This window comes from Camelina sativa, chromosome 19 (assembly GCF_000633955.1).
Source record: "Camelina sativa cultivar DH55 chromosome 19, Cs, whole genome shotgun sequence".
Lineage (NCBI taxonomy): Eukaryota > Viridiplantae > Streptophyta > Magnoliopsida > Brassicales > Brassicaceae > Camelina > Camelina sativa.
The window spans coordinates 6,003,645-6,024,904 of record NC_025703.1 but is presented as its reverse complement, the minus strand read 5'-3'; the positions used below and the strand labels follow the sequence as shown (position 1 = coordinate 6,024,904).

Here is a 21,260-nt window from a genome sequence, read left to right as displayed (position 1 = left end):
CTTTCTGGATAAGAAGATGTAAGCAGGAATTCGCGATGTAGCATTAGAGTCAAATGATATAGACCATAAAACAGTTGGTAGTTTTGAGTATTGAGAGACATCATAATAATCCCATACAGAATAAAAAGCATTAAATCGTAATCATCATACAGACAAAAGTAGCAACAACAGTATTGTTCAACAATCACTTCATGTATCTCTGCAGGAATTTTCTGTGGAAGTCACTCCTGATTGTATCATTGATGAAGCGCTTAGGTGCTTTCATTTCACCACGTGCCTGGTTCTTGAAGACAACATCATCATCCCACCTGAAAAAGACACAAGTAGTTTTAACTATCTACCTTCAAACAAGTAATATATAATCCCAAGATATCATGAAGAAAGAAAAGATTTCAAAAGATGCTATCTACCTCCTTTTGACATTAAACGAAGTTGGAGCATTAAGCAGTGGGTTTCCTTTGAGAAGTTCCTCTTCCTTGGCGTTTAGCTCTTCCATCTGCTCCAGCTTTTCCTGGAAAATGCGCACGACACATTAGTTACCAACAAATAAAACATTAACTGTAGCAAGAAAGATCTTCCTCATGTCAAATATGTTAAAGAAAAACCTATCATATCCATTTTTAATAGTAATCTGAGCAGAAACATCATAGACAATAGCAACATTACCTTCCTGAGCCTCTCTTCCACTCTTTCTTTCTTTATCTGGTCGAGTTCAGCCATAAGAGCTTCAGTGTCGTCCTCGTCATCATCGTCACTTTCATCATCACTGAAAAAAAAACAAAAAGATTGTAAGATAACTTTGAAAGAACTAGAATATTGGGAGTCCACATAAGTCGTCAAACATTTTCCCCAAAATCAATTGTATTTTCTTAAACTATGGCCCAGATGAAAAGCAATGAGGTACAGTTAAAGCTTAGGTACCAGATTCCCAACCTTGATACTATTAACGAAATTTAAAGAACAACATAAAAGAACTGCAAAGAGGAAGACAAGAGTGGGAGTGATGAAGAATAGGCACCTTTCATCGCCACCTTTGTTATTGTTATCACCATCAGAATCATCAGCATCTACATTGCGAGCATAAATCCGATCTTCAGGATCCTTTTTAGAGCCTAAACATAAGGGCATCCAGGTTAGAAAACATATAATCAAACTATCAAATGTGACACAAATAACGGTCACGACATAAGGTGAAATAAATAAATGAGTTTCTCTAACCTTCCAGTAAAAGCTGACTTCCTCTTCTGCTATCTCTTTCATCTAAGGATTTAAAAAAAAAACTCATTAGTCCCATATCCAGTTCAACCAAAGGTAGAAGCTTTATTAGCAAAATCATAATGAAAGAGGCTTGAAATTTATTATCTTACCACTGTATGATTTGTCTTTGGAAGAGAAGTGTCTCCTCTCACGGTCTTCAAGCTCATCACGAAGATTTTTCTTCTTGAGTTCCTCTTGTGTGTGTTGCCCTTCCCTCCTGCCAAACAACACAATAGTTTGAGATACATGAGTATAGAATCTCATATACAGACGTGCTTAAATAGAAACCAGTATCTTTCAAATATCAAGTAACCCAAAGACAAAGTACTCTGTTGAATTCAATAAACCCTAGATTTCTGGACAATCTCATCTAAATCAAAAAACCTAAAATTTCAATTGAATTCACATGTAATCTAATTCGCACCGAATCAAGGGAAGAGAGAACAGTTTCGAAATCATACCTCGGCTTTAGAGTTGTGTGAGCGGCGACATCACGGGACGAATACTTCTGAGACGGACCAAAGATCCGAGCACCACCTTGCTCGTTACCTCCCTTAGCTGGAGCCCAGGTAGGTCGTGCTGCAGTCGTCATCTTAAGAAAACAAAAGCCCTAATTTTCCGATCAGAGAGCGAAATCAACCAAGATCGAGATAAGGGACGACGAAGATGACTCTCAGGCGCGTTAACGAGAGAGAGAGAAAGAAGTGGAAAAAAATAAAACGAGCCTTCAATTTATATTTTACGATCCTTTAATTGTGTATTAAGTATTAACCGACCTTAAGTACTCTTATCTTTTTTCCTTTTCGTTGATGCACCTTAATTAATTTTATTTTTATAGAAATTTGTAATAACCGACTTTTTCACTAGAATAATCTTTTTAAGTTTGTAATTTGTTGGTAATATAATCCAAATCATCAAATTTGTTTTTTGTTTAGTTTATACGATGATGATCGAACCACACAACCTTATATTAGTTAACGCTTACAACTTTGACCACTACCAACAAAGTGACACTTCTTCTCCTTATTATGAGTTACAGATTATTACAATTACAAAAGTGATTAGAGATTCTTCTGTCTAACACTTGACCAAACAACCTTCTTTTGACGATGATCTCGGTTTTGACTTGAGCACTTCCTTTGTTGATTTGGCACACATTTTGGATTCTGCCAAGATCCTACTCGCTGCTTTACGCCTTCGTTTAAGCTCTACATCCACCACAATTGTAGCTTCTTGAGCCATCTCAGCTTTCTTCAAGGCATCTTGTGTTGCTGCTTTTATATCTTCAATCTCTCTCTCACTCATCTCTAATGTCTTGAGTGTTTCATCTCTACAAGCTCTTAACGCTTCTGTCTCAGTTAATTCTTCAGCACCACTTTCTTTCACCTCAGCTGATGATGATCTGAAATCGGATTGTAAAACTGCAACATTTAACTGTTCCCTGGCCTGTTTCTCCGCTGCTTCTGCTTCTTGAGCCTCGAAAAGAGCAATCTTTAGCTCTTCTTCTAACAGCTTCAGTTCGGTCTTTGCATCTTTGGTTTCCTTTTTTAGCTTCTCAATGGCTTGATCCCTCTCTCTTTGCTCACTCTCTTTAAGCTCTGAATGTTCTTTCTCCACTTTTTGAAGCTCGAGGTTAAGAGACTCCATTAACATACACAGTTCACTCTCCTCTTCAGCTACTCTATGAATCGATTCCTTAGCAAAGCCCAACTCTGTAGTCACACCTCTCACACTAGTACTCAAATCTAAATCTTTCTCACCACTTCCCACATTCTGCTTAATTCCCAGCTTCTGACTGAGATGCTCAACCGTTTTCTTAGCTTCCTCAAGCTCTAACAAAGCCTCACTCTTGGTCTTCTCAGCATTCTTTATCTTTTCCTTCAACTTATTAACCTCTCTGTTCCAGAGACAGAGGTTTGTCTCATCCACCAACACTCCCTGCAACCACAACCAAATATATCACTACCAAGAAAGACAAAAGTTAATGACTATAGATTAACAAAGATATAATACCTGTTCTTGTCTCTTGCTGAGAGGTTTTCCTCCAGAGAAACCAGCGTCAAAGAGCTTCACCGCATCTTTAACAGTATTAAAAGTAGCCATTAAATCCTAAACTTTACCGACAAAGCAGATTTGGCTGTCTCTTAATAATACAGACAAGAGAAGGGACGAAAATAAAACACTGAGGATGCCCCCAACCAAGCTTTTAGCAGGAAAATTTTGTCTATAAGAAGAACTTAAAGAAGTAGCAATGACCTGAAAAGAAAGTACCCTTTTTTTCTTTAATTTCAAGAACCCCCAAGAAAAGAAACTGTGGATTAGGACGTTGTTGTACCTTAAGAACACTGTAACTTAGCTCAGTTCAGTACAGTAATGGAAGGAGGAAAGAGGGCAGCTTCGTCTCGTCTCTAATGTCCAATCATGCTCACGTGTCACGTACGTGCAAGTGAGAGCTCACGGGTCTCTCTACTTTTTTAAAAAGAATTACTTTATCTCTGCACTGCACGTGAAGTGCCTATTCTGAACCACATGACTTCCTTCCTCCTAGTTCAATTCTACTGAAACAAAGTGAGAGTTGTAGATTTTTAACACGTTTGAAAATAGTGTAAAAATTTTACCTTTTTGGAAGGTAATAGGTAAAATAGCACTTTACTTTTTTATATAGAAGAGTAAAATAAATACTTTACCAAAAGGAGAAATTGAGAAGAGAGATCCGAGTAGCTTCAGCCGCCTGCAACAAGGGTTACAAAACCCAAAAAATGAAAAAGCTGGGGAAGACGACTGTTGACGTTATAACGGTTTTGACCTTAAGATGAAAGGAAAAAAGAAAATATAGAGTAGAAGGGCCAAAATCAAACCAAAAGCAAATCCATATAATATGGGCTTTAGGCCCATTAATCATTGCTTTGATTCTCATACTTTCCCATCCAGAGGGAACCTTCTTTCCGAGAAAGAGTGTCTGTTCTGAAAGTGGTACGATAAAGTTTTTAATTTTATAAATAATCCAAGGTTTGGCTAAGCTAGCTCCAGTCTCCAGATAGAAGAGAGCATCCATGGCGCAATTGCTCTCATTTCGCGTGTATCTTTCTGCTGAAACGCAGAAAGCTTCTTCAGAGTCGTTGAAGCGAACCCGAAAGACAAGTAAACCATTTTCTGCTGGTAGAAGAGGTAAATGGTTCAACTTTTTTTTTTTTGGTTTCCTTGAGAGAAACTAGAAAACTAATGGCAGTGTCTTCAATCTCTGTGCTTTACTCGGAAATTTCTCGATATGCAGGTCAGGTGGCTCAGCCGAGGAAACCCCAGAATCTGAATTTGGAAGTTTCTCCACATAGAGCTGGTAGAGTAATCCATTGCTTCTGTTACCTTTTACACCGCCTCTATGCTTGCTGAGGGGTGATATTGTCATAGTGAGGTTCTAGGTTGAAATAGAATTGTATCGTTTAAGGAGTAGCTAGTGTTTGGAGTCTTTTTGTTTCGATTGCAATTAAGTTGTCCTCATTATCTTATATCTAACTGTTTGTGGGAGGCTTAAACAGTATCTGCAGTTAGATTGATGAGAATTGAGTACGGAGGTGCGTTTGCTGATCTTTTGAATGAGAAAGGAAAAGGCTCTGGAAGCAATGAGATGAGTTACGTTGAAAGGACTATCGGTTTTCGGACTCGCGATTTGGATGACCGGGATCTTAGACTTGTTAGTGTTTCCACTCTTATCTTATCTTGTTCCAGGCCACTTGGAAAATCTGTGTGTTTTCTAAAAGTCAGTTATCTGCAAACCGATTAGGTTACGGACGTTGTTGGAGGAACAATACGATGGAGGAGGTATCTTGATCATTTGATTGGTTCTCTTTGCCACAACGAAAGAACATTTCGAAATATGGAACCTCTTCTATTGCAGGTATCATTATCAATTCCCGTGTGAATTTATCTTTGTTGCTGTCAGGCGTCTCTTAAACCTTAAACCTTTGTAGATTCTCCGCATTGGTGTCTATGAGATTATTAAGCTTGATATGCCGTCATATGCTGTTGTAGATGAGGTATTAAGTTATAAGTTTTCTATTTATTTTCTTTCTCAATTTCCTCTATAAATAGTTCCAAAGGTAGATTTTTTTCTGATAGTCGTTCTTCTTTATTGTTATTGTTTACTTGCTCATGTGCAGAACGTAAGGCTTGCAAAGGTTGCCCTCAGACCTGGTGCTGGAGATTTTGTCAATGGGATTCTTCGTAAGCTAGTCTCTCTTAAGGTTTCTCTTTCTTAAACTTGTTTCCGTGTTTTTCTCTTTAGTTGAACTTCAATCAAACAAACTTAAGCTTCTATGAATTCTGACGTAGGGATCTGCAGGAAAAAGACGCCCTTCCGTTACCTAAAGTGGAAGGGGATGATCGTGCACAAGCACGTGCACTTGCTACCCTTCATTCTCATCCGGTTGTAAGTTCGTCTAGCTATAGCCTCATCTTTTCTTGCGGTTNTGCTCATGTGCAGAACGTAAGGCTTGCAAAGGTTGCCCTCAGACCTGGTGCTGGAGATTTTGTCAATGGGATTCTTCGTAAGCTAGTCTCACTTAAGGTTTCTCTTTCTTAAACTTGTTTCCGTGTTTTTCTCTTTAGTTGAACTTCAATCAAACAAAATTAAGCTTCTATGAATTCTGACGTAGGGATCTGCAGGAAAAAGACGCCCTTCCGTTACCTAAAGTGGAAGGGGATGATCGTGCACAAGCACGTGCACTTGCTACCCTTCATTCTCATCCGGTTGTAAGTTCGTCTAGCTATAGCCTCATCTTTTCTTGCGGTTTTAATTTGATGGTGTGAAATCGATTCTTTGAACTTGTGAGGCTCCTAAGTTACTTGGTTTAGCTGTGAAAATATCTATGTAGTGCTGAATAATTGCAATGAGGCCTCATTTAGGTTTTGTGGCCTTAGCGGTGGCGATCTGCAACAAGCTATGAGCAAGGTGGGCTCATCGCTGTACAGTCGCCTCCATGGGATCTTCAAAGAGTCTGCAATCGCCACCGCTAAGTCCACAAAACCTAAACGCCAAACCAAACCCAGTAAGTTCCCTAGTAAATTGAAGGCACCCACCGCATCTTCCACCGCCGTAGTAGACGGAGTCAAGTCGTCGAATGACGCAAAGGAATTGAAAACTTCGAAATTGACGAAGAAAGTAGAGAAGTTCAAGAAATCGTGCGAGTCAGAGAGTTTCCGGCAAGTCCATGGACTCTACAGTGCGTTTATCCGCCGTCTCAGGGAAGCGAAGAAGTTCTCAACGATCGACGAAGTCCTTCAGTACCAGAAGAAGTTCGATGACATCAAGTCTGAAGATTTCGTTATCCGTATGATGCTTCTTTATGGATACTCAGGCATGGCGGAGCATGCACACAAGTTGTTCGATGAAATGCCTGAGCTAAACTGTGAGCGTACTGTCAAATCGTTCAATACGCTTTTATCGGCTTATGTTAATTCGGGGAAGCTTGACGAGGCCATGAAGGCCTTCAAGGAGTTGCCGGAGAAGCTAGGTATTACCCCTGATTTGGTTACTTATAATACTATGATCAAAGCACTTTGCCGTAAAGGCTCTATGGATGATATATTAGCCATCTTTGAGGAGCTGGAGAAGAATGAGTTTGAGCCTGATCTGATTACTTTCAACACACTGTTAGAAGAGTTATATAGGAGGGAGTTGTTTGTTGAAGGAGATAGGATTTGGGATTTGATGAAATCCAAGAATCTTGCTCCTAACATCAGGAGTTATAACTCCAGGGTGAGAGGTCTGACTCGGAACAAGAAGTTCACTGATGCAATTAACTTGATTGATGTTATGAAAACCGAAGGGATACTCCCAGATGTTCATACATACAATGCTTTCATCACGGCTTACCGCCTTGATAACAACCTCGAGGAGGTTATGAAATGGTACAATGAGATAAAGGAGAAGGGTTTGACTCCTGATACAGTGACTTACTGTTTGTTAATCTCTCTTCTCTGCAAGAAAGGTGACCTAGATAGAGCGGTTGAGATATCTGAAGAGGCCATCAAACACAAGCTTCTGTCTCGCCCCAACATGTACAAACCCGTGGTTGAGCGTTTGGTGGGTGTAGGCAAGATTGATAAAGCAACACAGCTAGTGAAGAATGGCAAGTTACAGAGTTACTTTCGGTACCTACCAGACGTGTCTGGTAAAAAGAAGGCCACTTCCACTCCGGTCTTGTCAAGTCAAGAGACCTCTTCGAGTCCCTTAAGTCCGGAGACCCTTCTGTTCTCTTTAAGTCTGGAGACCTCTTCAAGTCCGGACTCCTCTTCAAATCCGGACTCTTCCAGCTCGGTCTCTTCTAGTCTGCCGACTACTCCGAGTGTGGACTCTTCCAGCTCGGACTCGGAATCTACGAGTCCGTACTCTTCCAGCTCGGGCTCTTCGGGTCTGCACTCTTCCAGCTCGTACACTTCCAGCTCGGGCTCTTCGAGTCCTTACTCTTCCAGCTCAGTCTCTTCGTCTGGCTTGTTGGACGATTAAGAGTGGTTGATCAGTGTTTAGCAACTGGAATGCGTGATGATGTTGGCCTCCTATCTGGTCTCTCTTGTGATTTTGTTTTCAGTTTTTATTTTTCGGAACTTTATTTTCCTTTCTAAATGTTAAAGATTTCTTTATTTCTTTGGGCAAAATTTTTTAGAGATTATGTCTTGAATAAAGTTTTAAATTCTTCTTGATGTCTCATGGTCATACTCTTCTCCAAGGAGATTTGGTATGTCACTATCCTCCTGTGATCATGATGATCATATATTTGGTTTCTGTGGCTTTGTTTAATTTGCAACACATAATCTATTTAACTGTCCTGAACTTGTCTTTATTTGCTCATTGTCTTTTTTTGAAATGATATGATCATTAAATCTTTGTTATGTCCTGTTCAGATTCTGTAGAGAGCCACTTATCATCTGCTGCCTAGTATTGACAAAAGATTTGAGATGTATCAAGCCTTTTACATCTTCTCTCTGGAACTCACTATGGCTATGGAAATTACTGGGTTTGTTGTGACTTGTGAGGATATCGTCTTCTCTGTTATGGTTTCAGATTTATAGGCTGGGAGCTTCTATTATAGACACTTCATTTCCTCGTCAGTCAGATTCAGATTTACGAAATAGCTTCTTATAACCTCCTCTTCTAGCAAGGCAACGTTCACGTGATCCAGTATTAAGAAATAGCTTCTTAGAGCCTCCTGCTATACCTAAGCCACGTTCACGTTCGGATGAAATCTTGGGAGATTCTGCTGAAGAACCAGCTTTCTACACTCCTCTCCTTGATGGCTGCCAAAGCAATATCACTACGCCCAATATAACACAGGTCTTTCTATTTTCTACCTATTATTTTCTTAAGTAGTTTATGTACTCATTGTAGATGAGATTTTACACTTGTTTGTCTATGTTTTCTGAAATGCATTTGCAATGGGTTTCTAGATGCTTGGTTACTCTGCCAAGATCTCTCGTTAGTGGATGTAAATACCCTTCATAAATAGTTTTTCTGGCTCTTCTTTTGAAACTGCAGTTGCTGCAATATAGTGAGAATTGGATGAACCATGTAGAAAATAACTATGCCTTTTAGCTCTTCGTCACTCTAGTCACAGACAAACAAGGGCCTTTAGCTTTGATAGTACGTAATAGTATGCTGCTTCTCTTGTCTCAAGCACTCCTGTAAAACTTACACAGCCATAGCTAGTAGGTTTTCATCCTTTTGTATCCTTTTGTAGGTGGTTACATATTATTCGGCTGGAGAAATTTACAAAGGATCACCATCATCTGCTGCAGAAGCCTCTCGAAATAAGTCTCCTTTCTCCAGGTCCTTGGAGGCACTTGATTCAAGTCTCCGTTGATGATATTACATCTATTGAGTGTGGCCGGTATTGTACTAAGCCTTTTTTTTCTTTCGGGTGGATATTATTTGCACACATCTATTAAATAGACATAGAAAGAGCCTTTTAGGCCTCTTAATTAGTAGTGGAATATTGCAAGTTTGAACAATCCTACTTTGCAGCATTTGCTCTTCTTAGCTTCTCAGATTTGCCTGGTAGTTTCCAATTCGCAGGAAGATAGCTTATGGCTAGAGGAATCTAAAGGCATTCTTTGATACAGTATAGACTTGAAGAATGCAGATGGGAGTTTTACATAGTGGGGTGACACAATTAAAAACCATTTGCCTTGCATCATCATTGATTTTGCTCAGAAACTGTATATATTTTGTGTGACATATATGAAAAAAAATACATTCTTTATATGCAGCATTCTTTTCTGTACATGTAAAAAATACATTCTTTTGAGGTGAGAATTGAAGGATTACTATAAAGATCTTTCTTTTAATCCAAACGTTTGGTATTCATTGTAATTTTTAAGTTTATGCACAGGGAAGCAAAGGGATTGACAATTTCAGATTATAAAGTAGAAACATGATTTGCCAATGGTGAAATACTATTGTATAATACTTAAGAAAGAACTACCAGCCATTTTTTTACTCAAGTTTCCTCCTACACAGGATGATAGAGGGCCTGGCGTTAAACGACCATCAGCCCATAATGTGGATTACTAATTATATTAATCTGGCCCAGTTAAAAATAAAATAAAAAATGATTTCGTGCAAATTAATTGTTTGGCCTAAAGATATACGAAAACTTATCCACGTCTGACTAAATTAATTAGCTTTTCCTTAAAGTGTTGTTCCGAATCCGCTGTTTTTATTTTATTTTATGGGGTTTCGAAGAGGTAAATGATTTTGTTTTCTCATTCTTATCCTAATCTGGCAATCTCTTAATTAATTAGCATATATACTATAGGATCCATTACAAGATTATACCGATATCAAATGATCATTTCGTTTCCCTTCCTATTGGTCCGTAAATAAACGATTTCGGAATACAGTATCCTTCAAAACGCTATTTTGGGCAATACAATATTCATCTTCGATCAAATATGCTGCACTTGCCTTAAACTGTAACAATCTATATAAGTTTAACCCATTTACCCTCTTTTAGTTTCAGCTGTTAGACCACCACGCAACCAAAGCAAAAACAAAAAAATAAAAGAATTCACAAGCTTCATCAATGGATTACAATTACTGTGTCGATATGGTCAGCCAAACGATTCTGATTTATTAATCCATTAATTTTATATGTGTTTTTTTTTTGTTTAACGATGTTGTTTAATTTACTCTGTAGAGCTGTGTGATGAAAGTGAACAGAAGCTGCATGCTTTGTTCGCAAAAAGTGTCAGAAGTAATGCATTGTCTCTACGGTACGTGTCTACTACGTACGTACGTTTGTTATGTTAGATGATTTGTTTTCTTGGTGATATTTTTTCAAATTTCCAATATTGTTATACAGCAATTTACTCAATGGAATTCGTCGGAGACGACAACTCAATAAAACTAAAGGCGAGGGTTAACCCTAGTATATTGATGGCGGTAATGGATCGGTACGGCGAACATGGAAAGATCATCAATCTCCGTTTCGACGGAGAAGTTATGAATCCCCGGGGCGGCGGTTATTACGGTCATTCAGGCTATTACCTTCCTTCCTTGGCCTCCGCCGGTGGTTATCATCCATATTCGTATCCGCTGTATGCGTGCGCCGGAAACTATGCTCCTTATACGTATAATCAGCAGCGGCAGACGGATCACGCACCACGGAACCCGCATACAACACCGCCGGTTTATCCTATGCCGATGCCATCGGCAAGATCGGTTCATAATTACGCTTACGTAGAACCGCAGTATTATACGGGTTCGTCGGGTGGAGGATTTTGCGCGATCATGTGATGCATGCGATGCGACTCTCTCTCTCGTTTGTCTCACTACCGCGTTTTTGGTTTATATTCCTGATCGCTGTTTTTTTTTAACGATTGCGTTTATAGACGTTGACTTCTGAACTTTTTCTTTTATTTGCTTGGTTTATGCGTTTATATGCGACTCTCTCTCTTGTTTCTCTCAGTGCCGCATTTTTGGTTTATATTCCTGATCGCTGTTTTTTTAAAGCGATTGCGTTTATAGACGTGGATTCTGAACTTTTTTCTTTGATTTGGTTTTAAGAAATAATCAAGAACTATCAAACACACTCGAATAATGGACTGAAGATACTATAGTTTTGTCCAATTTTACTAAAGTTCTTGACTCATCATATTTCTCTTTATATTTTGTTTTTTTTTTGCTTCTAAAATGAGTAGAGTGTTCATCATATTCATTCGAAATATATATGCATGGTTAGATTTTGCCAATGTTGATGAATTTGTTCTCCCTCGGCCATATAAGCAAGATTTCAATTCCTTTTTTTCTTACTGTGTTATTTTATCTCTTAAAACTGATTGTTTTCATCACATGAATGAGTGATGGGTCCATGAACCTCCCCGTACACAAACTACCCACAGGGCCCGGTGAGCAAAGTACTGATTACTTCTTACTTCAAACTTGACCGCTCATTCTCTCATCATTTTGCCTTTTTCTGATTGTCACCAAAAAACTTTTATCTCTAAAAAAAGTCTCTAGAGAGAGCAATAAAGAAAGACAAAAGTAGAGAACAATTTTTTTCAATTTTTGAGCTTCGTAGTTCGTACCATAGTTTCTTTTCCTTTTACATACTCGAAAACAATTACATTTATTTGCTTTTTTCACTCCACTGTTCCATATAAAATCAAACAACAGCATCTGTACGCATGATCTTTCCCACAAAATACTGATTTCATCGTTAGACTTTAGTCTTGTTACATCCTTACGTCTTTTGTTCTCAGCAATTCACGAATATTGTTTGTTATGTTTTTTTTTCTTAGATTTAGCTTTGAACATTATTGAGAGCATATATGATTGTTGTATTCATCATGTATATGATGTGGTTTAATCAAATTTCCTCTCAATAGGAATTGGACCCACTTAATATTAATTGTTATAATTTTGATTCTTTTTTTTTTTCGTTTCTTTGTTCATTGATTGAGTTTACTGTTCCTTCTCCATGTCTTTCGGTTTTACTTTATTTTCAAATTTTCGATTTTGGTTATATGTAAATAGCTCCATGATTGATCTATACACTACCATTCATTTCTTCCTTGTTAGGTATTTATGGCTTTTTTTTCGTTTAATCTATCATACGACATTTGGAACCTTTACATCTTAGATGGTCGCCTAAATTGAAAAGTATTAATCGAAATCGAGTGATATATACAAACTAATTAAGATGCATAATGTCGTTCGTTAAGAATACTTACATGTCAAACATGTTGCGATCAAAACCTGATATATATCCAATATAACATGAAATAAACTGACGCATTTCATTTATTATATTATTTTCTTTTGTCATGTTTAATTATATATGTGAGTCCATTTATTTATATGAACGCGCTCGAGTGGACATGTTCCGTTGTGTCAAAATCGTATAGTCTATTACTACTATTCGATAGATCTTTCGCTCTCGATCATTTTCTTAAACTAATACTAATTAACCAAGAAAATCTAGAGGTGTTTTAAATAATGATTACATATTAATCAACAGAGTGCCGAATCTTCAATTCCCATGTACTTCGACTGTCTCACTCCTGCCTGTTTGATACATGTGTAAACATTACTAAACTCTTCTTTATAGTTTGGTTATTATTATTTCTTTTTGTTTTGTCAGGTTGATAAATTGAATTAGTCAATATCAAATTTTCTTTTTGAGTAACAACCTCTCGAAAGGACTAGAGAAAAGATATTGTATATCAAAGAAAATGGAACGTGATGCTAATATAGTTCAAACGGTTACAAAATAAGTGAAATCCTAACGCTATGTCGACTAGAATATTCTAAACAAACTTCACAGTAACTCCATTTTTTAATATTCAAACTAAATATTTATTTTGGAGACTGGTGGTGGATAGGTAGGACTAGCTAGGATGGATAGTGGAAAAAAACTGGAAAAAAAAGAGGTATGGAGAAAAAAAAAACGTAAAAGCAGAAGAGCCGAGAATCTATGGAGTCTTCAAAGCAAACTCATATATTCCCTTTTTAAAAAAGAAAATATAGATTCGATTATTCGTTGATAATTGTTTCCACTATTTGCAACATATGGATTGATGGATCATGGGATTAAATATATGAACACACTATACATCATTTTGACGTAACATACACTATATATAAATTATTATTGTAATGAGTCTACTACTAAAAGTCTCTTGAAGTTATCATTTTAGAGTTCGCTAATAGTATAATAGAGATAAATGCATATATGTATGTACATTTTAATTTTACCAGAACCGTATTGCACCATTGTTACTTTGTTAGGTGTGCCCCCGATATTTAATAAGATTTCAACGGTTCAATCTTTGGCATCATGTTAAATGATATTAATTAAAGAAAAAAACATTTTCATATTAAAAAGGTTATTATCAGATCAAGAAAATTAAACATTGGAACGATAATCAACTAAGCCAAGAAATGAAATCAGGAATATATTAAACCATTAATATGTACAATGTTATATGAAAGCACATCGGTCCTCTCCTGAATCTGAAATATAAATATCCATCTTACATTTTTTTCTTTAAGATTGAAAATTCATTGGTACACGTGTGCATAGACAACATTATTCCCCGAAACCGTCGGGTGTGCAGACAACGCACCACTAAAAACATGTAGTACATCAGTCTAGGCTATATAGAATTAATAATGGAGATCGATACATATGAAATATATGTACAAATATAGTTGTATGTTTATGTATGTATGGTCAAATGTTATATTAATCGTGTTTGAATGTGGATCCCTCCTACCCCTATTACACATGTTTGTTTGATGAGCTTCACTTTTTGCATATAGCAATGTAGTATATATTTAAGAGAGAATGTTTGATAAAAAAATATAATGCGAGAATTAGATGTAAAAAAAAAGAAGTATTTCATTATTAGAGATGCCTTTGAGTAGTACAAAGACAATTAGTAGAAGCTAGGAATCTTGCTCTATATAAATGAGCAAGTTGCATGCAAATTTTATTTTAACGAAACTAATTTAAACTAAGAACTCAAACAAGGATTAAATGCCGTCTAGCTTCGATTCTAAGCTCTTCCTTCATCTTTCTGATAAACTCATCGAACTTCTTATTCATCTCCTCCTCCTCCGTAGATGTCAACAATTCTACGTCCTCTAGTTCCTCTTCCTCACGAAGATCACACTCTTCATCTCCATCATTATCCGCTAATGTGTTGTCATCTTCTTCTTCGGTTTCTTGATGTTTTGTATCCTCCTCAAGAGTTGTAAATTCCTCTGCAAGAAAGGACTCTGTTCGTCCTATTCCATCAGCACAGTCATACTCCAGTTCCAGTATCGTACCGTAACTCTTGAAATCTCGGTAATCAAAAGTTTGTTCAGCATTACTTGTCTCTATTGAATTTGACGAAACGACCAAACCAGAGCACTTTGCAACAACCACTAAGAGACCATTGCAGAGGAGGAACATGTAGTTCTTATCTACTGCATGTGTTACGAGTTGAATCGTGAATCTGTATAAATAGAAGTTGTGGGTGACTAAAAGAGATAAAACCCATATCGAAACTACTATGAACTTCGTCAATCTCTTCAGAAACTCCGGTTTTATTTGATCCATCGCTCTCTGGTTTGGTTTCTTGGTTTTGTGAGTTATTGATGAAAGATTATAAGAAGAAAAAGTAAGAAAGAATGAGCAAAGTTAAGTGTGGTTTGTGCAAAGCTTGACACTCAACGGCTTTTGGTATATATAGAAGTTATTGGGGATATTTGTGCCAATGAGCATCTGGGGACGATTTGACCAAGCTACCCCTTGTTCTTCATCTGCATGCCACGTATGGAGTATGGTTTTCCCAGTTATGTGGATCATAAAAGAAAAATATCAATGTTCCTACTTTTGTTGGTTTGTCAACTAATAATCTATGCTTCCTTTTGGCATTTTCTTGGCTATATAGATTTCATATAAATTTAGTTTTCCAAACTTGTTATAAGTTTTGATTTATTTCGGAATTATGTCTAAATCGTCAAAGCTATAGATGACAATTATGCAAGAAGGTATCATGATATATTAACTTGGGTGTGTGCTAATGATGAATATAAATATGCTTATGATCGACTGATCGAGACAAGTATATGTATGTATAAGCGGAATACAAACGACTTTGAGGGATGATTGGTCTATGAATAGTAAGGGCGTGTGGACAATAATTCTAAGAAGATGTCATTGTCTCTTTTTTTTGGTTCAAGTCATTTTCTTTTAATTGAATTGCTATCATCATGTTAATTGTTAGGCTTTTGTATTTGTATTTTTTTTTTTCTTTCAGTATGAGTTCATGAATCAAACATGTAACGTAAAATTAAAACATTGGTTGCACACACCATAGGTGGTTTTGAATCGTGGATGTGTAGAGAACTCAAAAACTCAAAACTAAATTAACTAAGCATTCTTGTTCTCTTCTTTTAAAATACAAACAAAAAATGTACATATCAAGAAGACACCTATATCAGCCACAGGGATGAGTTTTTCTACGAATCTCAAATCTAAATTGGTGAGAGAGACCCCAACCAAAAGAGCAACAAAACCATCAATTGCATCCTAGTGACTTTGTGAGAATAGCGAGGAAAAAGCACTAAATATTGTTTCCTTGATTTATAGTAATATTTTAGTGGATTAATATTTTATGATTTTATCCAATATTTATCAACGAGTTGATTGTCTTATATGTACATTCTTTTCCACATACTACTGCATATTTTATTAGGTTTCTTTGTCGTTTTATTTGAAGACATAAACAAGCCGGAAAATATTTTGTTGAAATCGGGAAACAACAATTTTTTTTTCTTGCCAATTAAAGAGTTTGAGGCAACAAACAAGCTAGGTTTCAATTTCAATTGATTGGAATTCTGAAAGCATTTTTGTTTATAGTGCAGCAGATTATAAATAACCGTTGTTACTATTATGGTTTTTTTTTTTTTTTTTTTTTTTTTTTTTTTGGGCCAAAANATAATAAGAAGCGTAGGCCTTTTTGTTTTATTAAATGGGCTTAGATTAAATAATATCTCATCACATTAAAAATATACAATAGAAAAGGTTTTGGATAAAATGGATAACCCTCGAGACCAAAGAAACTAACACAGCTGAAGAAGAAGACCTCACCCTTAAGATAGAGGAGGAAGAAGAAGAAGAAGAAGAAGAAGAAGAGAATCCTTTGTTTCGCTAATTCCATGGCGGTTTCTACTGTATCTTCGCTTCTGTTACCGTCTTTCGTCATTCCAAGCTCTTCGCCTTCGTCTACGAAACTCAAAGTCTCTCTGCTACCTTCATCTTCTTCTACCCATAGCGGCCTTACTTCCTCCGTCCTCACCAAACCTTCCATCTCGTTTTCGAAGCTCTTCGCTATTCCTGAAACCCTAGATCCTACCCCAGAAATTCTCGATGAACCCTCTGAGGTACACTCTCTTCTTCGATTTTTTTGGGAATCAAATTCCGAGCTTTTGATGTAATTCTCTTAATACATTCCTTTTTTGTTTGTGTGTATGTGTGATTCTCAGATTCCGAGCTCTTCCTCCATCAGTGTTGACGCAGATAAGGTAAAAGTCCATTGCTTTTAGAGCTCACTTACTAGAGATTGATAGGCAAATTTTACAGAATACTTTATGTATTGGTGTCTTCTAACTTCTCTATGTCCATCTTCGTCAAATCACTAGCCTTTTTTGGTTTTGCTACGTTTTCAAAGCATTATAAAGTCTCATATAATGTGTGTTCTATAACTTCTATATGTCCATTGTTGATAGAGCTCACTGCTACTAGACATTGATACGCATCAGATTGTTCCAACGATATGCTATAGTTGGTGTTTTCTTTGTCCAATTAATTGACTTTTCTTGGTTCACTTCGTTTTCACAGCACTTAAAAGCCTCATTTGTGTGAAATGGCTTCAAGTTTTAATCATCTTTGCTCATTTGAACACCTTTAGATGGGAGTGCTCTTACTGTATTTCAATAGGATTCCCCCACACCTGAGTTTTGTATTTTTTTTTTTTTGGTGAAGTTGATTTGTTTTTGTGTTAGCAGATGGCCCCAAAGCAGAAGATTAGGATCAAGCTCAGATCATACTGGGTGCCTCTTATTGAGGATTCATGCAAGCAGATACTTGATGCTGCCAGAAATACCAATGCTAAGACAATGGGTCCTGTTCCATTGCCAACCAAGAAGCGTATCTACTGTGTTCTCAAGTCTCCTCACGTTCACAAGGATGCTAGGTTCCATTTCGAAATCCGGACACACCAGCGCATGATTGATATTCTCTACCCGACTGCTCAAACTATCGATTCTTTGATGCAACTTGATCTTCCTGCTGGTGTTGATGTTGAAGTGAAGCTCTGAAGAACAAACGGTAACTATAATGGTAACTATATAAATCTCATTCCTCTTTCCTGTATTCTGAATACATCTTAAACTGATGTGTTTAGTTAGTGAAAATTCTGCAAATAGGCTCCAACTGAAACTTGTGTGTACTTACCCACCCAGAATCTTCATCAAATTACAATCTTGCTCTTTGACCATCAAGTAGTACTTGATACTTGTTCTTAAACCAAAAATATGTTTTTCTTCCTCAGAGGTGGATGGGCGTTTTGCATTGAATGAATAGACTGTTTCAGAGATCAACCACATTGTTTAGAACTGGTAAGCCTTGTTATCATCTTTTTGAGAGAGAGCCTTTGTAATGAAAAATGTAAGTTGTATTATCTGGTCCTAGCAAAGTTGGAATCTTTAGCGATGCTTGGTTCTTAGTTGATGAACATATATCTTCAATTAAGCAAGTTCAAAGGAATTTGTTTTTTGTTTACTAATTGCTGTTATGATCAAATTGTTTTCTTTATGTATTTAAGTGGAATCTTTCTTTCAATATAAGTATGACTAAGTAATAATATGATACACACCCAACTTGGAGTTTTTATAAATCAGGACGTTGGAATCTTGAAAGCGACGTCATTCTTGTAATCAACATGGGAAATTCTTAAATTTTTGTCACAAACACATTTTTTTTGCATCATATAACCAATAAAGAAAAGTGCTAATACAACATTGCTGATTTCTCGGTTGGTACTTGGTAGATAAGGTTGAGTCTAAATATTATAAAGGTGAGCGAATTTGCTCGTCTTTGAAGCCTAGTCGTGAGGATTAGACACCATCTGAATAATACCTATAGAGTTTGTGACGAATTGTAAGTGTCTGTGCCATTGCCTACATCAAAGTATTCGGTTTAATTCTCCAATGATTTCATTGTAAGAAAGATGAGGAGGTTCATCTCCCACTCCTGAACTGAAGCTGTAGAAGTAGAACCAGCATACTCAACTTAGTCAACTAGATGGCCAGTCCGACACCACATATGGATGCGTGGTTGGAACTAAGGATACTATATAGTCAGTGCTTTAGGGCGGCCATACGTCACAATTTTCTTAGCAGCCAAATCTAACATTCAAAACTTTAAAATGTTTGATCTCAATATCGTTTTCCTTGTCTGATTTGGATTATGCAGAAAAATTTCATCCCCCAAATATTAAACTTGAAGAATATTCTTTCCCCCCACTTACAATATCATACACAAACAACTTTATGATTAATTAAATCATAAATGCCATAGTATTTGGTTTCGTAAGTGATTCAATTCATCCATCGTATGATCATCCATCATCTCTTGACCTAAAAAAAAAGAAAAGAATAGTCGCCAAAATTGAATTTAGGTAAGTGGATGAGACAATGATGCGGCTGTTATATAATAGTCGCTAAAGTTAAATAAGGCATATTCCCACGATATACCAACACGGACCGTCCATTTTTTATTTAATTTCGATTATGTAGTTTCTCTTAAAAAAAAAAAAAAAAAAATCGGAAGTATTACTGGAATCAATCATACATAATCTCAGCGTCAATAATCTTTATATGTACGAGATAGATTCTATAATTAAAATTGAAATAGTAGTATCATTTTGGGTTGTCGCAAGTCGCAACTTGCATCACATCGTATTTGCATCAACAAAAATGGTTAAACTTTTTGTTCATATTGACCCCTATCAAGTTTAAGTTTAGACCTACATTTACATTGAAGTCAAAACTGTGCTTTCTCTTTTTCTTCTACTATTTACATACCAAGTTTTTCATGTTGGATTAAATATATGACGTGACGATACACACTGATATGAACTAGTACTATACTATACTATCACTTAAGATTTACTATTTTTGCAATTGTGTATTATGGAATTTAGCTGTAAATGATTCGTGATAATATATATATCCTGAAATCAATTCTAATTCAGTCTTGTTGTTTACTAATAGTCTAATAGTACCAGTCGTCATATAAGAAGCATCAAGCAAACAGAGTTATGTTTTTTCAACACTCGAAGAGACAGTCCTTTCAACGGCTGAAATTGAAAGGAAACAAAATATACTCTCTCGTTCTCGTAAGCGTGAAAAAAACATAAGTTCCATTTTCTTTTTTCTTTCTTCTTTTGGATTTAGCAAAGTATTATTTTGAGACTCATACATAATTTTGTCGGGAGATTATTGGAGGGGTCCTTATTGTCATTGATGTGCCATTTTTTTTTTTGCGTTTTATAATACCAATAATTGTTCTTAGAAAAAGAAGAAAAAAAATACACACACCTTTGTGTTTTTTTTTGGTTTGCCTTGTTGTTTGGGATGGCAGTTAGTAAAATAAATTATATTTCTTAGTCCATCGAAGATTTTTTAATTTCCTTTTCACATCATCTCACTTGGATATAATTAAGTAAGTCACTAATAGCTAAATATATATCACTGTCTAATCCTATATTAGTTGAAAACAAATTGATAAGATAAGTTAATTGATTGGAGAGAGAGAGAGATGATTAAAATTCAGCTGACCTTCGCTTGAAAATAGGAAGACATGATTAGAAGACGATGGCTTCACGGATCTATAGCCAAACTAAATAATGTCATTACATACGTCATTCTTTTTTTCTTATATTTAAAAAAAATATATATATATAAAAGCATGGAAATATATATATATATATGTATAACAAGGATTATCTTTAGCAGAAAGGGCTTATTATTATATATGTTAGATTATTGACAGTGAAATATTAAAACTTACATGCATTGTACTTGCATATATTCACTTCTACGTCCAAAATAATCAAGTTTTTTTCATTAAAATAGTTACAAATTTTTGCTAACCAAAAAGGAAGTAATTTGATTTTTCGTACTCGCTGTAATTTTTACTTTTGAAAAAAAAAAGAATAAACAGATAGAAATGGGGTTGATGGTAACCATAAAGTAGGTGTCACAAAAAAAAGAACATGTGATGAGAGGAAAAGGGTATATTTCTATCCGTACTATTTGTAAAGTGTATATTTCTACCTGAACAAAAGAGAAGTATATTATCCAACCGGAACGCCAATAAAATTCAAAATTACTACCCAAACTTTGAAACGTTATCGATAATACTACATTGACACAAAAACTGTTAGTCAACCGTTAAATATGAGTGATTCATATGACACATAAGCAATGATGTGGCAAGAGTTTTTGGAATCAAACTCAAAACGACGTCGTTTTGATTTGGGGGAAAAACTTCAATTAGGGTTTTTTTTTTTTTTTTGATTTCACGATTCATTTCTCTCTTTCTCTGCGAAGGCGTTCTTCAATTAGGGTTCTTTCTCTTCGAAGAAATCAAATGGATAATCAAAGAAGAGGTTTCCCCAAGAGATGTCAATGTGGAGAACCTGTTGTTTTGAAGACATCGACAACTGCTAAAAATCCTGGAAGATTGTTTCATGGGTGTCCGTTTGGAAGGGATGGGGTAAGTGTGATTCTCTAAATTTTGTTGTATAGTTTGGCTGTGTCTGCAACTAAAAGTCTGTAAATGTCATAGAATTAGTATCATACATTTAAATGGACCGATACGTCTATGGTCGAAGAGATCGAGGACTTGATTGAGAAAGTGGAGAACATTGATGGAGCTGCAATGACATTG

The 21,260-nt window shown here is 36.2% G+C and overlaps 7 protein-coding genes and 1 pseudogene across 11 annotated transcripts; 5 read left to right on the top strand and 3 right to left on the bottom strand.

Moving 5' to 3' along the window:
• On the bottom strand, window positions 20-1,982 carry LOC104765094 (protein CWC15 homolog). The gene is made up of 7 exons (XM_010488766.2): window positions 1,719-1,982; window positions 1,368-1,474; window positions 1,219-1,260; window positions 1,019-1,112; window positions 667-766; window positions 411-511; window positions 20-308 (listed from the first exon to the last, which is right to left on the bottom strand). Exons 1-7 carry the CDS (start codon window positions 1,847-1,849, stop codon window positions 185-187), a joined length of 699 nt encoding a protein of 232 aa, XP_010487068.1. The 5' UTR covers window positions 1,850-1,982; the 3' UTR covers window positions 20-184.
• On the bottom strand, window positions 2,205-4,039 carry LOC104765093 (WEB family protein At3g13190-like). Of its 3 annotated transcripts, none has more exons than XM_010488764.2 (4): window positions 3,945-4,039; window positions 3,593-3,815; window positions 3,271-3,513; window positions 2,205-3,195 (listed from the first exon to the last, which is right to left on the bottom strand). In XM_010488764.2, exons 3-4 carry the CDS (start codon window positions 3,358-3,360, stop codon window positions 2,335-2,337), a joined length of 951 nt encoding a protein of 316 aa, XP_010487066.1. In that variant the 5' UTR covers window positions 3,361-3,513; window positions 3,593-3,815; window positions 3,945-4,039; the 3' UTR covers window positions 2,205-2,334. The 3 variants fall into 3 exon arrangements, with proteins under 3 accessions (XP_010487066.1, XP_010487067.1, XP_019096569.1); XM_010488765.2 differs by having other exon boundaries at window positions 3,593-3,812; XM_019241024.1 differs by having other exon boundaries at window positions 3,271-3,815.
• Window positions 4,266-6,063, top strand: LOC104765090. The gene is made up of 8 exons (XM_019240821.1): window positions 4,266-4,425; window positions 4,532-4,594; window positions 4,794-4,948; window positions 5,039-5,152; window positions 5,226-5,291; window positions 5,415-5,498; window positions 5,597-5,821; window positions 5,920-6,063. Exons 1-8 carry the CDS (start codon window positions 4,311-4,313, stop codon window positions 6,061-6,063), a joined length of 966 nt encoding a protein of 321 aa, XP_019096366.1. The 5' UTR covers window positions 4,266-4,310.
• Window positions 5,740-7,954, top strand: LOC104765091 (pentatricopeptide repeat-containing protein At3g13150-like). Of its 2 annotated transcripts, none has more exons than XM_010488763.2 (2): window positions 5,740-5,821; window positions 5,920-7,954. In XM_010488763.2, the coding sequence occupies exon 2, from the start codon at window positions 6,197-6,199 to the stop codon at window positions 7,760-7,762; it is 1,566 nt and encodes a 521-aa protein (XP_010487065.1). In that variant the 5' UTR covers window positions 5,740-5,821; window positions 5,920-6,196; the 3' UTR covers window positions 7,763-7,954. The 2 variants fall into 2 exon arrangements, with proteins under 2 accessions (XP_010487065.1, XP_019096563.1); XM_019241018.1 differs by having other exon boundaries at window positions 5,910-7,954.
• On the top strand, window positions 8,060-9,645 carry LOC104765092 (annotated as a pseudogene).
• On the top strand, window positions 10,335-11,047 carry LOC104767482. Its single transcript, XM_010491500.1, has 3 exons — window positions 10,335-10,361; window positions 10,449-10,524; window positions 10,614-11,047. Exons 1-3 carry the CDS (start codon window positions 10,335-10,337, stop codon window positions 11,045-11,047), a joined length of 537 nt encoding a protein of 178 aa, XP_010489802.1.
• On the bottom strand, window positions 14,276-14,938 carry LOC104765089. The gene has a single exon (XM_010488758.1). It carries the CDS (start codon window positions 14,856-14,858, stop codon window positions 14,277-14,279), a length of 582 nt encoding a protein of 193 aa, XP_010487060.1. The 5' UTR covers window positions 14,859-14,938; the 3' UTR covers window position 14,276.
• Window positions 16,341-18,090, top strand: LOC104765088 (30S ribosomal protein S10, chloroplastic). Of its 2 annotated transcripts, none has more exons than XM_010488757.2 (4): window positions 16,341-16,687; window positions 16,790-16,828; window positions 17,312-17,633; window positions 17,857-18,090. In XM_010488757.2, exons 1-3 carry the CDS (start codon window positions 16,463-16,465, stop codon window positions 17,621-17,623), a joined length of 576 nt encoding a protein of 191 aa, XP_010487059.1. In that variant the 5' UTR covers window positions 16,341-16,462; the 3' UTR covers window positions 17,624-17,633; window positions 17,857-18,090. The 2 variants fall into 2 exon arrangements, with proteins under 2 accessions (XP_010487059.1, XP_010487058.1); XM_010488756.2 differs by having other exon boundaries at window positions 16,343-16,687; window positions 17,312-17,645.

What these genes read in the sequence shown, in the direction of transcription:
- LOC104765094 (XM_010488766.2), bottom strand. Translation starts at nt 1,849, where the DNA reads ATGACGACTGCAGCACGACCTACCTGGGCTCCAGCTAAGGGAGGTAAC. An exon ending in CACACAACTCTAAAGCCGAG is followed by an intron (nt 1,475 to 1,718) that starts GTATGATTTCGA and finishes GTTGTTTGGCAG; the next exon opens with GAGGGAAGGGCAACACACAC. An exon ending in AACAAAGGTGGCGATGAAAG is followed by an intron (nt 767 to 1,018) that starts GTGCCTATTCTT and finishes TTTTTTTTTCAG; the next exon opens with TGATGATGAAAGTGACGATG.
- LOC104767482 (XM_010491500.1), top strand. Translation starts at nt 10,335, where the DNA reads ATGGATTACAATTACTGTGTCGATATG. An exon ending in ACAATTACTGTGTCGATATG is followed by an intron (nt 10,362 to 10,448) that starts GTCAGCCAAACG and finishes TTTACTCTGTAG; the next exon opens with AGCTGTGTGATGAAAGTGAA. An exon ending in AGTAATGCATTGTCTCTACG is followed by an intron (nt 10,525 to 10,613) that starts GTACGTGTCTAC and finishes ATTGTTATACAG; the next exon opens with CAATTTACTCAATGGAATTC.
- LOC104765091 (XM_010488763.2), top strand. Translation starts at nt 6,197, where the DNA reads ATGAGCAAGGTGGGCTCATCGCTGTACAGTCGCCTCCATGGGATCTTC.
- LOC104765093 (XM_019241024.1), bottom strand. Translation starts at nt 3,360, where the DNA reads ATGGCTACTTTTAATACTGTTAAAGATGCGGTGAAGCTCTTTGACGCT. An exon ending in TCAGCAAGAGACAAGAACAG is followed by an intron (nt 3,196 to 3,270) that starts GTATTATATCTT and finishes TTGTGGTTGCAG; the next exon opens with GGAGTGTTGGTGGATGAGAC.
- LOC104765088 (XM_010488757.2), top strand. Translation starts at nt 16,463, where the DNA reads ATGGCGGTTTCTACTGTATCTTCGCTTCTGTTACCGTCTTTCGTCATT. An exon ending in TTCTCGATGAACCCTCTGAG is followed by an intron (nt 16,688 to 16,789) that starts GTACACTCTCTT and finishes TGTGATTCTCAG; the next exon opens with ATTCCGAGCTCTTCCTCCAT. An exon ending in TCAGTGTTGACGCAGATAAG is followed by an intron (nt 16,829 to 17,311) that starts GTAAAAGTCCAT and finishes TTGTGTTAGCAG; the next exon opens with ATGGCCCCAAAGCAGAAGAT.
- LOC104765089 (XM_010488758.1), bottom strand. Translation starts at nt 14,858, where the DNA reads ATGGATCAAATAAAACCGGAGTTTCTGAAGAGATTGACGAAGTTCATA.